The sequence below is a fragment of the Ursus maritimus genome, unplaced genomic scaffold, assembly GCF_017311325.1.
Source record: "Ursus maritimus isolate PB19 unplaced genomic scaffold, ASM1731132v1 scaffold_1, whole genome shotgun sequence".
Lineage (NCBI taxonomy): Eukaryota > Metazoa > Chordata > Mammalia > Carnivora > Ursidae > Ursus > Ursus maritimus.
The window spans coordinates 52368856-52382222 of record NW_024423343.1 but is presented as its reverse complement, the minus strand read 5'-3'; the positions used below and the strand labels follow the sequence as shown (position 1 = coordinate 52382222).

At 40.1% G+C, this 13367-nt stretch overlaps 2 protein-coding genes across 3 annotated transcripts in view; one reads left to right on the top strand and one right to left on the bottom strand.

The window, feature by feature from the left end:
* SESTD1 (SEC14 and spectrin domain containing 1) overlaps positions 1 to 11467 on the bottom strand; it is a 143803-nt gene extending 132336 nt beyond the window's left edge. Inside the window, exons 1-2 of one of the 2 annotated variants that reach the window (XM_040643330.1) lie at positions 11325 to 11461; positions 10374 to 10494 (exon numbers count right to left, since the gene is read on the bottom strand). The gene's annotated coding sequence lies outside the window, so the exon portion shown is untranslated. Of the gene's footprint in view, positions 1 to 10373; positions 10495 to 11324 lie in introns of both variants that reach the window. The other variant, XM_040643332.1, reaches the window with a different exon arrangement.
* On the top strand, positions 11013 to 11777 carry LOC121104234 (translation initiation factor IF-2-like). Its single transcript, XM_040636597.1, has one exon. The coding sequence runs from the start codon at positions 11013 to 11015 to the stop codon at positions 11775 to 11777; it is 765 nt and encodes a 254-aa protein (XP_040492531.1).
* The last annotated feature ends 1590 nt before the right edge of the window (positions 11778 to 13367 follow it).

Below are 13367 nucleotides of genomic sequence, written 5' to 3'. Positions count from 1 at the left end.
TTAAAAAAAAAAAAAAACTTTTTAAAAAACAATTACCAAGACACCACACTATCACACCAGAAGAGAGGCCAGCAACTTAGTGACCCACTTATTGCAACCATAGTACTATAGTTCTAGTCTTTCCCAGGTCCAAACTATTTCTTATCTAGTTATTATAATTATTTCCCCCAACAACATTTTTCATCACAGCTGATGAAGTCCAGGTTACTTCACAACAAGCAGCATCAAAATCTAAACTCTTAAATGGCTCAATAAAAAGATACTCGAATTAATTCATAATAAAAGTAAGCACCAATCAGTTGGCAAAGATCAAATAATTTGGTAACATGGATACAGAAACACACATGTTCTCATATATCTTTGAAGAATATGCAAAATGCTACAATCTCTATGGAAGGCAAATTTGGCAGTATCTATCAAAATTACAAAGGCAAGTAACCAATTCTAGGAATTTATCTTATGGTATGCCTACCTGCCCCACCATTGTGTATGAAATAACATATACAAACTTATTTATTGCAGTATTATTATAAGGACAAAAAAGTGAATAGCAAACACTTATCTATCACTTAACATAGTGTCAGATGCTGTTTTAAGCACTTTACGTATTTTCTCATTAAATCCTCCCAACAATCCTATAAGGTAGGTACTATTAACACCTCCATTTTACAGATGAAGAAACTGAGAGGTCAAGTAAAAGTAGCCCAAGATCACATAGGATATGTAGAGCCAAGATTTGAACCCAGGTAATCTTAGCTCCAGAGCCTGTTTTCTTAACTGATATGTTAAGTCATCTAAATATAGATCAATAGGAAAATAGCTGAATAAAATATATGATACATCATCTTAAGGAGTATTACATTTTATTTTTTTTAAGATTTTATTTATTTGTTGGGGGTTGGGAAGCACAAGCAGGGAGAACAGCAGGCAGAGGGAGAAGCAGGCTCCCTGCTAAGCAAGGAGCCCAATGCGGGACTCAATCCCAGCACCCTGGGATCATGACCTGACCTGAAGACAGACACTTCACCGACTGAGCCACCCAGGTGTCCCAGGAGTATTATTACATTTTAATCTCCACACCCAACATCGAGCTCGAACTCACCACCCTAAGATAAAGAGGTGCATGCTTTCCCCAGAGTCAGCCAGGCCCCCTGAGGAGTATTACGTTTTTAAAAAGAAAGTCCTTTAATTCCCCCTCCTACTTTGAAGGTAGACTGAACTCAGTCACTCACTTTGAAAAACGAAATACAGAAAGAGAAAAATAGTAACATTACATTGAAGAAAACTGGCAAACACTACCTTAACCAAGTGATCCAGGTTAACATCACCAGTGATGTCACAGAAATATCAAGTACTCCCTCACATGACATGATAAGGGCAACTCAACTTTGTGTATTATTTCCAGAAAACCACAGCCCCATTCTAATCATAAGGAAAACATCAAACAAACCCAAGTTGAGAGATATTCTATAGAATATATGACCAGTACTCCTCAAGACAGTCAAAAAAAAAATGACTGAGAAACTATCAGAGGAGACTAGGGAGACAAGATAACTAAATGCAATGTGGTATTCTGGAAGAAATCCTGGAACAGAAAGAGGACATAATGGAAAAACTGGTGATATCCATATAAAGTTTACAATGCAGTTAACAATAATGTACTGATACTCGGTTTCCTAGTTTTGACAAATGTACCACAGTAAGATGATAACATTTGAGGAAACTGAAACTAGGTAAGGTATATATAGGAACTTTTTGTACTATTTTGTGCAACTTCCCTGTAAACCTAAAATTACTCCAAACCATTTTCTTTTTAAGATTTATTTTAGAGAAAGAGAGCGGGGGTAGAGGGAGAGAGAGTCTTAAGCAGACTCTGAGCTGAGCATGGAGCCTGACTCAGGGCTCGATCCCACAATCCTGAGATCACAATTTGAGCTGAAACTAAGAGTTGGAGGCTTAACCAACTGTGCCACCCAGGAGCCCCAAGAGGTTTATTTTTTAAAAAGAATAAAATTCTTTGTGTATTGATATGAAAAAAATCTTTAAGAAGAGAAATCTTTAAGAAGAGATGCAGAATATCGTACATAGTATGGAAGAAGCAGTTACATACATAGGTAGAAAAGTACTTATTTGTGTAAAATGGGTGGGAAAACACAAATGTATACATAAAATATTTCTGGAAAGATATATAAGAATCTGATGACACTGGTTGACACTATGGAGGAGAAAATTCAGTAGCTGAGGGACAGGAATAAAAGGAAGACTTTTTAATGTGTCCTTTGGTATCTTTTTAATTTTGAAATATATGAATATATTAGCTACTCAAAAAATAATTTAACTTTTAAAATGAAAATGATGACAAAGACCTGAACTAAAGCAAAACCACTGGAAATAATATAAAGAATTAATTAGAATTTTAGGAGATAAAAAAGTCTAATCACCATCTATCTGTTAAGGTTATCACATTTCCTTCCTCACTTTTTCCACCAAATTAATTTTTCCTTAATACACGGCAGACATTTCATTCTAGATGAACAAATCTGACCGCCAATTTCAACAGTTCGTCAACTGTTCCTCCAATCTAATCTCTCCCAGTCAAACCTAGCTCTAAACTTAAAAAGCCACCTACTTATTGTGCTATTCAGCATCCTGTATGTTTTTTCTATAAAATAATAGGCACTCATGCCATCACCACTCCTACACCCATAACAACAACACTGCTCAATGATCACAGTGGTCTTTCCACTAAATCTGCATGCTGCCTCCAACTACTCCTTAATGCAGTGTCCCACAAAGCCACTATCAATCAAAGCTGGCCCATGAATAAAACCTATTTGCCACATCTGGTCTCTACTATATTAATCTGTTTGCCTTGATATGTTCCTCCATGAATTTCATGTGTATTTATTTATATATACACCACTATTTTATTCTGAAAAGGGTTAATTAGACTTATAAGAATACATGAACTATAAAAAGTTAATAAATTTAAAAAATAAAAGCAAAAGAATAAAGAAAACATCAAAAACGGTGCCAAGAAAAAGACCAAAAAAAAAAAAAAATGTACAGCATAAAATCACTATGCCTGCTCTGGAGTGGGCCACAAATCTGGCCTTGGCTTTCTAGTAGCCATCACAGAAACAAAAACCCAGTCCACAGTCCAGGAGATAAAACAGAAAAGTACTCAGAAGAGGAACTATTCTGTGTACTTAGACCAAAGAGTAATTTTTATAAAAGAAAGAAAATACTATAGAATGAACAAGATATACAAGATACACAACTACCAGTTTTCAAAGAATTAGGGTGTTTGTGATAGTGCCCATCAGGAGATACCTATGGTATCTTAACAAAGCCCAATGCCACAAAATTGATTTACAAAGAGCAGGCATGAGCTTTAAGAACTCGCTCTGTCCTTTTACTTCGTTTCTTCCTTCAGTGCCTCCGTAAGTATAAAACTCTTTGAAAACAAGAACCATATTTTCTAACACTTACATATAGCTCATGATGCTCTTTACTGTATTCTGTCAAAAAGAAACATTCAATATCAATGAGAATTTACATAGCACAATTCAAACCTACTCTGATAAAAATTCTCTAACCTAAACATAGGAATTCCCACTGCTACCAAATAGAATAAAAATGATAACTGAAGCTTCAAGAAACAGAATTTCTGGACCTTCTATACTATTATTCAATCACAATTTAATTTGTGATGTCCCAACAGGATTTTTTTTTTTTTTTGCATATCCCTAGCACAAAGCTAGCAAAAAAAAGCCAAATCAATATCACTGACTCTGCTCAAATAAATGAAACTCATAGCAAAAGCTTTGGCAACCCCTATCAAAGGAAATACAATATTACTACCTTTCAAGAACATAATCTATAGCTCTTTATAAACCAGCTGACAAAGGCAGGTTCATTTTTTAAATGACTCTGCAAGTCTGCAAGTAGACAATGAATTATAATGCAGATTTTCTCTACTTCTTTCCAAGAATCTGTAGTTTCTGTAAATGTCAAACTGCCAGAGAACAGTATTTCCCAGCTCTTCCATACACACACATATACACACACACACACACACACACACACTCCACTATCAAACAGGCTTGTATTTCCCTGTATGACCATTACCTACCCCCTCTCCCTTACCTGGTCAAACTGGAAATGCAATGAAACCTAATGAATTATTTAGGTAAAACGATTATGAATACAAGAATTAAAAAACTTAAATTACTACTCTCAAGTATAGCATTAGGATACATTAACCATTCTATATTTGTATTTTATTAATGGAAATTATTAATAAATAAGTAGTCTCATCCTACACTGGTTGAGTTGCCTTTTTTTTTTTTTTAATACATTTAGTATTTCAGTTTCCAGTATGCTCCTCATTTGGAATTCCCTGTATGCAGGGGCACACCCTATTACCCCCAAGAGAGGATAGCTGTACCAAGTGAAAGAACATGGACAGGCGTGGAGGGAGGGGAGTGCCTTCAAACGGATGTCAGAAAATCCAATTCTTGTACCTTTGTTTCATCTGTTAAGATGGGAGACCTGACAGTCTCTATTTGATAGAATTATTAGAATTACTGGAAGGATTAAATGAGGTTAAGATTTGTAAACTGAGTACTAAATGCATATAAAATAGATGCTCAACAAGTGTTAGTTTTCCTTCTGGTTTTTTTTAAGGTAAGGTAAGTCTGCTGAGCAGACTTGTCCAAAGTCAATGGCTAGTAATTGTGAAACACAGCTAAAACGCTAAGGACCTATGTTCTTTCCAGTACACCAAGCAGCATTCAAATGGCAGAACCCAACACCTCATGCTTGTCACAGATGGTCATACTAAGAAAAAAATTAACAATCTGAACACCTATTAGATGCTGAACACTATACTAATCTCTTTCCTAATACCTACCCTATAAAGTGAGTATATTTATCCCATTTTACTGAGAGAAATTAACTTGTCCAAAGTCGTAAAGCTAGTAAGTGATATGGCAGGATTAAATCAAGTGTGTTTACACCATTACTTTTCCCTACTAACCTGCCTCAAAACCACGCAAGTATTTACAAATCACAGTCTACCAAAATCAAATTTTAAATGGCCTGGAAATTTTTATAGATCCTTCTTTTTTTTTTTTCTTCACCAAGATTTATTTATTTATTTGGGGCTGGGATGCAGAGGGAAAGGGAGAGAATCTCAAGCAGACTCCCTGCTGAGCTTGGAGCCTGCCTGCCCCATGGCCCAGCCGCAGGGTTCAATCCTTCCCAGGATCATGAGATCATGACTTGAGCTGATACCAAGAGTCAGATGCTTAACCAACTGAGCCACCTAGGTGCCCCTAGACCCTTCTAATTTGTTAGTGGAAACCATCCCTAGCTCTACCATTCCTTCTCCTTAAATTTGTTCTTCATTGGCTAAAACAATTTACAATAACTACAGTGACAAATTTACATTTGTATAGCATGTTACAGTTTCGTATCATAGATTTGTAAATTTTTATTAGATATAGCTACTGATATTTTTCACATATTAGCTCACATCTCATTTAATACTTTCAAGACTCCAATGAGGTAGGGATTATTACCGTTTCACAGATAAGGAAAAAGAAGTTTGAAGAGGGTAAATAAATTGTCTAAGGTTATACAACTAGTAAGTGTAGGGCTTTATCCTGGATCACTCTAAGAGAAAAGTACATATACTCCTGCATCCACTGATAGAGCTAATCATTTGCTTTTTTTTTTTTTTTTAAGATTTTATTTATTTACTTGACAGAGAGAGAGAGAGAGAGAGAGAGACAGCCAGCGAGAGAGGGAACACAAACAGGGGGAGTGGGAGAGGAAGAAGCAGGCTCCCAGCAGAAAAGCCCGATGTGGGGCTCGATCCCAGAACACCAGGATCACGCCCTGAGCCGAAGGCAGACGCTTAAAGACTGAGCCACCCAGGCGCCCCATCATTTGCTTTTCTTAACTTACTCATGAGAGTCGGGAAAGGGAAGTATGTGTGTGGAAGGATTCTTTCACCAAAAAAATGTAATAGAAAATAAGAACCAAAACTTGATAGAAAAATTTAAAAGGTTGCCTCAGATCTCTTCCCTCCCCCAAGGTTATCAGGGAATTTCTAATAAATGCTTACAGGGCACACATTTTTACATTATTCTAGAACACGGGAAAAAAGGAGCATTTCCCAATTCATTCTTAGAGGTTGGTTTAATCCTGATGCCAAAACCAGGCAACAGTAATAAATATTATATTTATCATTTGTGACTATAAATACTAAAGTCTTAATATATTTAAGTTAAAAACTAAGGAAATGTGAGTATGATCCCATTTGTAAAGGAAAAATCATTGTAAATGTATGTATATAAGTATGATCTGATATGTAAATGCATATTTATACATATGTACACATAAATCAAAGACACAGTTGGAAATACAAACCCTAAAATGTTAACAATAGTTACCTGAGACAGGAATGATCTTGGAGGTGAAGGTAGGGAAGTGGACAAGAAGTAAAGAAGATTTTTCAGCTTTTATTGACTATACCCACATATGATTTTAATTTTTATAATGTACATGTATCATGTTTGCTACTAAAATACACAAATGAAAAGCACAGCCTAAATATTCATTTGCTGTTATCTCCTCTACTTATTACAATGAAAACTAATCCTTTTATTCACTCATTGGACATTGATTTATTTAACATTCAGGGTGTAGCTCCTATGTATGGGCACTGAGCTAATAAGCACTTGTGCCAGCCACGAGGTACTTAGAAACTTTTTTTTTTTTTAAATAAACTGTACCCCCAACAAGGGGCTTGAATTCACAACCCCGAGATCAAGAGTCACATGCTTTACCAACTGAGCCAACCAGGCATCCCTAGAGCCAATGTTTTTTTCAAAGATTTATTATTTATTTGAGAGAGAGAAAGAGAGACAGGAAGAGAGAGAAAGCCTGTGTGAGCAGCAGGAGGGGCAGAGGGATAGGGAGACTCTTAAGCAGCTGAGCACAGAGCCCAACGCAGGGCTAGATCTCAGGACCCTGAGGATCAGGACCTGAGCCGAAACCAAGAGTTGGACTCTTAAGCAAATGCGCCACCCAGGAGCCCCATCTTGAGCCTGTTTTTTAAAACCCAAGATGGAACAACAGTTACTTCCTTCCATAAGATAGAGTGTTGAATTTTAAATCAAGTTCTAATTTTTATTATTTATTATTTTTTTAAGTCATGTGTCAGGGGTAAGAAACATTTTCTTTTTCTGGAATTTGTATTGCCTTTCTTTTTTTTTTTTTTAAGATTTTATTTATTCATTCGACAGAGATAGACACAGCCAGCGAGAGAGGGAACACAAGCAGGGGGAGTGGGAGAGGAAGAAGCAGGCTCATAGCAGAGGAGCCTGATGTGGGGCCCGATCCCATAACGCCGGGATCACGCCCTGAGCCGAAGGCAGACGCTTAACCGCTGTGCCACCCAGGTGCCCCTGTACTGCCTTTCTTCTAAAAAAGAGCACCAGATAATTTTTACTGGGTTTTTTTGGGGGGGGGGAGGGGTTTAAAAAAATTCATTTGTATTCACAGTGCTGGGCACTATGTTGGACAATGGACATGCAAAGATGAACAAATAACCTATGGCCTCTACCTACCCTCTAAGGAGCTGATAATTTTGCATATCTATGTCTGATACAGAGTTCCACATAAAAACTGAAATATGTACCTTAGTAATCCTGCACTTGAAAATGAAAATGGCAAACTTCTGTGCTCAAAAATAAAAGTTAATTTCAATTTTATCCAGAATTTTAATGTTTATGAGAAATGTGAAATTATTCAATTATTTTCAGATAAAGGGAATAAATTAGTGGGGAAATAGAGAACATGGAAGCTGCAGGGTAATACGGGTAATAAAACACAATGTCTCAGTGAAGAGTGGGTTCTAGGATTAGCTATGCCACCAAGAAGGTATGTTACTAGGTTTAATCATTCTGACTGCTTCCCTAGAGAAAACAGGAAAACCATATCTACCGTATTAGGATAGGAGAAAACAAAGAATTTATTTTAAAAAGAATAACAAAATTTGGTGAATATGAGACAGTATGGCCACCTGCTTTTTGTTGTTTGGTTTGCTTTTTTTTCCCCCTCCACTTGGTCAATGATTAGCTAAGCAAATTTGCAAACACAATTTAACTTCCGTATGCCTCTTGGGTGAAAAAAATGCAGGCAGCAGAGTTAGAAGACCTGAGTTTATATTCAAACCCCCTTACTAACTCTGTAAGGTTAAAAAACAAGCAAATTATTTAACCACTTTGCACCTTAGCTTCCCAGCAGTAAAATAGTGATAAACCTACCTTATAGAACTATTTCAAAGACAAAATGAGAAAATACATGTGAAAACATAAAGTTAGAAACTATTATAAATTAGACATTTTTCTGAAGAAGATAAACAAATGACCAATAAGAACATGAAAAGACACTCAATATCATTAGCTGTTAGGGAAATGTAAATGGAAACCACAATGAGATACCACTTCACACCTACTAGGATGGGTATCGTCAAAAAGACAACATTAACAAGTACTGGAGAAAATGGAACCTTCATACTTTGCTAGTGGAAATGTAAAATGCTACAGCAGCTTTGGAAAATAGTTTGGCAATTCCTCAAGAAGTTAAACAGAGTTACCATATGACCCAGCAATACCACATCTAAGTATACGTCCAAGAGAACTAAAAACATATGTCCACACAAAAACGTGTGAGTGTTCATAGCAGCATTATTCATAATAGCCAGAAAGTGGAAACAACCCAGAAGCCCATCAACTGATGAAAGGATAATCAAAATGTGGCATATCCATACAAGAAAGATTATTCAGCCATAAAAAGGAATGAAATAGTGATACATGCATAACATGGATGAACCCCAAAACTATGATACTAAGTAAAAGACACAAAGGGCCACATATTTGTATGATTCCATTTACATGAAATGTCCAAGAAAGGAAAATCTCTAGACAGAAAGTAGATAAATAGTTTCCAAGTGCAGGGGAGGAGGAAGAGAGTGACAGCTAATGGGTATCAGGGTTTCTTTTCAGCATGATGAAAATGTTCTTGAACTGGTGATGATGTTTGCACTACCTTTGAAATATACTAAAACCACTGAATTGTACACGTTATAAGAGTGAATTCTACAGTACATGAATTTTATCTCAATAAAAGAAAACTATTACAGAAATGTAAGTTTCTGCTCCTTTTCATTAGTCAAAATGCTACTTTTCTCAAGAGGCTGTTCCTGTAGCCTCTAACAGCTATGAAAGCTCTTTGAAGTTAGATATTACAAGGATGAATGGTATTTTGGGTAAAGTAAAACTACTAATCATGTTAGAGAAACTTTCTACAGATCAGATTAATTTGGTATAATTTTATTTCTTCAAAAGAAAAGTCCGTATTAATAGTAAGTTTGTTTTTAGGGAGTAGAAAGAGTTTCAAGGAGTCTTTACAGAGTACGTGAAAGAAAGAAAGAAAGAAAGAAAGAAAGAAAGAAAGAAAGAAAGAAAAAAAGAAAAGTAAGAAAAGAAAGGAAAGGAAAGGAAAAAAGAAAGAAAGAAAGCAAAGGCCAGAATGTAACACTCTTTTCTGCTTTTTTCATTAGTAGACATTTACTTTTCAGATACGGCCGTGCCCATGGATCAACTAAAACCCAAGTAGATAGAACTTTGCAACCTCTACCATTTTCCAAGTTCCAATCTGCTGTCATTCTGCTAAATCCATCACCAGCTCCTAATCTCCACTACTCTTTCCTATTATTATTCTCAGGGCTTAAAATGCTTAGCAAACTCTTTAAATGTAATCAATTCATTCCCTACTGTTGGGGAATTTTTAGAGTAAGGCCCAAATTTTAAGATTAAATTTAGTCTAGATTGCTTGAATAAATACACAGCAAAATGATTTCCTGGAGTTTGGGACAGAAAAACAATCTATAGAGTTGTGTAATGGCTTCTAAGTCATTTGGGAATTTTTTCATGTATTGGGTCATGGGGTAAAGACAGTCACCAACTTTTGTCCACAGAAAGTATTATGTATAAAAGCTTCCTGGTTCTAGAACAAAGAAGCATTTTATTGCTCAAAGCAAAAGTAAGATATTTTCCTTCCATTTAGTATTGTTATACTAAAATAGCATACCAATGAAAACAGCTAGGTAACAGCAGGACCAAGGTATGTGAACAAAGATAAATTGTTCTTTATTATGTATTCTTCCTTGGGGAGGAGAAAAAAGTTCTTCACACCTAAGAAAATAAGCCAAAATCAAGCCAAAGAAAACCATATGGATTAATATTTTCCAAAATGGGGTTATTTGAGTGGCAACTTTAATTTGAGAATTTGCCAACCTATGCCAGGATGTGTAGCGGGTATATTTGGCCCGGACAAAATGTGCAGAAAGAGGTGACCTGTCGAACAGCTGCTACAGAGTTACTCCCTCAACAGCACTTCCAACTTCTGGGGTGATATCTGTGTATGAGAGAAAGATGTCAAAGCACCAAGAAAACAGCTTGCTGTCAAAGCAGCAGCAAGTCCAAACCGTGCGTCCCAGGGTGAAATCCCACCCGCACCCTCACGAGCCGGCCAGACTGCGGCTCTTTTCTACTATCAGACTACCTAACATATAAAAAATAAACACATAACCACAAATCCTTGCCAACCCTCTCTTCTTGCCCTTTGTGACTCCTCCAAAGGCTGGAGGGATGTTAACATCCTACAGGCCCAGAGGAAGCCAAGACCCACGCCGCGAGGGAGGCATCCAGAAGCCTCCCCGCAGCGCGGGGGCCTCGGACGGCCGTCCCCCACCCACCGGGCAAGGCTGGTCACCGGCCACACAAAGAAGCCGGCCGCCGGAGCTGGACGCTGGGCTCGCCCCGGGGCCGGGCGCCGCCGCCTGTGGTGCCCGCACGCCGGGAGGACGAGACCCGCCGGAAAATAAGGATTAACGCCCAAACCTGTTGCATGATGCGGGTCCCTTTTACCCAGAAATGAACAAGGGCGCTCAGAGGGGAAAAAACCAGAGCGGCCCGGGCTCTGCGGGCCACGGCCGCACCCGGCAGGCAGCGCGGAGGGAGAGGCCGCCCGCGGGGCTCCCACCTCAGGCGCTTTGTCTGCGGTGGCGGCGGCAGCGGGGCGCGGGCGCCCCTCCCTCAGCCGCGCGGCTCCACCGCCCCGCGGCCCGCGCCCAGGAAGAAAGCCGGGCTCCCGCCGCCTCCACCCGCCCGCGCTCGCCACCCGGCCGCGAGGCCTGCGCGCTCCTCCCGCCCGGGCCGCCTGGGCCGCGCGGCTGCCACACTCACCTGGCTGGCGCTGGCGCGGGCGGCCGGCACCTCCGGGGTTGGTGGGGAGGACGCGGGGACGCGAGCGAGGCGCGGACGGAGGCGGAGGGCGAGGCGGGAGGAAGGCGGGCTGGGGGCGGAGCGGGCCTGGACGGCGGCGGCGGCGGCGACTCCAGCCACTCGCGGCAAATCGCGTCCCGGCCCCTCCGTGCGTCAGCCAAGGGGCGGCGGCGCGGGCGGCCCGACGACCTCCCCGCACCCGCGGCCCGACCCGCGTCCGCGCGATCCCGCGCGCGCGCGAGTAGCGGCGGCGCAGCGACCCCGCCCGGCGCGAGAAGGGGGCGGGCCGGGGAGTCCCACAGAGGCTGGGTGGGGGCGGGGCAAGGAAGGGGCCTTCCACGCACCCCCGGCAGACCCTGCGAACCTCCGCACGCGGGGAGTTCCGCGCTGCCCAGCCCGCAATGGTGTGGGTAATGAAAGGAGCACTGGAACTGGAGTCAGGAAACCCGGGCTCAAGGACAGACCCCGCTACTTGACGGCTTGCAAGTCGTTTGTTTTCTCTGTGATCTTCCTGAAATATGTAGGTTTGAGTACATGGTCTTCAAGATTTTCAAAATTCTGACCCCCCACAGTCTGAAGAATGGAGGCGGCTGTGGGGAATGGGTCGTAGTGAGGAAGGACTGGATTCAGGGCATTTGGTTTTCTTCAGGGATCTTTCCATTGGACAGTCCAAAATTTATTCGCAAATGGCCCTCTGATAATGGCTACTTCCCCATCTTCACCAACCCTAGTTATTTTTCTAAAAATGTACCGACTTCAGAGTCCCCGTTCTTCTAATTTTATTGCGCAAATCATTTTTATGTCATTTCCTGAATCCAGTTCAAAAGAGTCATCAGCTTACACACAAGCTCAGGGTGGCCATATGGTCCATCACAGGCCTTCCGTATTACTCACTGCGCCGCTCACTTCAGTATCGCCTAATTCCATTGATAAAATCTTGCCATTCCAACAACTAGGCAATCAAATTTCTCCCCACTAAACTTCTCTGATTTGAAATCCCATGGATGAATTCTTCCTTTACTTCTGTGACTAATAATCTGTCTCCACTATTTCAACCTCTTTGCCACTCTCTAGGTCAAGCCTTTCTAATTTCACCTCTGCTTCTGTTCCACCTGTCAGAGAATGCTCCAAAACCAAAGAGCCTCCCTCTTTAAAATTTTTCAGAGACTGTCCACCTGGGCAATCAGGTTCAAGCTAATTACCGTGGTATACAAGGCCATTTATAACGTGATCCCTAGACCTCTTCAGCTTCAGCTCTGACTTCCATCACATTTCACACACAGATGCAACAGGCTCTGTCTCAATATCTCCATACATTTTCCCCCATCTGAAATCCATTCCTCATTTAACCAGGTGAACTCCTACTACCATCCCCTTCAAGATAATAAATGCATCACTTTCTTTTTGGAATCTTCCCTGGCATCCTCTCTTTCCTCCACACCCACATGCTCACCCTATGCACTTACATTGAATTAAATACTCTTTCCTTTATGCCTTCATGGAAACTTTTATCTCTTCTCTATGATTATCCTTAGTACTTTTTTCTTTTTTCCCATTGATTTGCTTGGTGGTCTTTTGTTACTAGACTGAATTCCTTAAAAGGATAGATATTTTTGTCTAGTTCATTTTTGGTTCCCAGACATAGCAAAGTGCTCAGCACTAAGAAGTTTCCCTTTAACTATTTGTTGAGGGTTGACATAATTTCTTTCAGCAAATAGATATTGAGCATCTACTCATCAGGAGGGAAATAACAGTACAATCCACAATCCCTGCCTTGCTTAACCTTCCATAGTATTCTGTTCTTCCTTTACTAGGTGGCATTCTCTGCTTATCATTTAAAACCCTCTCCTACCACCACTCACATTCTTTGCTTGTTTTAATAAAGCAAGAGCACGCCAAACAATCCATTACAATAATTCCCAAACGTCTCTGCCCTTCCTCTTTCCATATCCTCCAGTTCCTCACTGTATTACCCAGTTAGTAGATAAGGGATAACTGCTGTAA

What these genes read in the sequence shown, in the direction of transcription:
- LOC121104234 (XM_040636597.1), top strand. Translation starts at nt 11,013, where the DNA reads ATGAACAAGGGCGCTCAGAGGGGAAAAAACCAGAGCGGCCCGGGCTCT.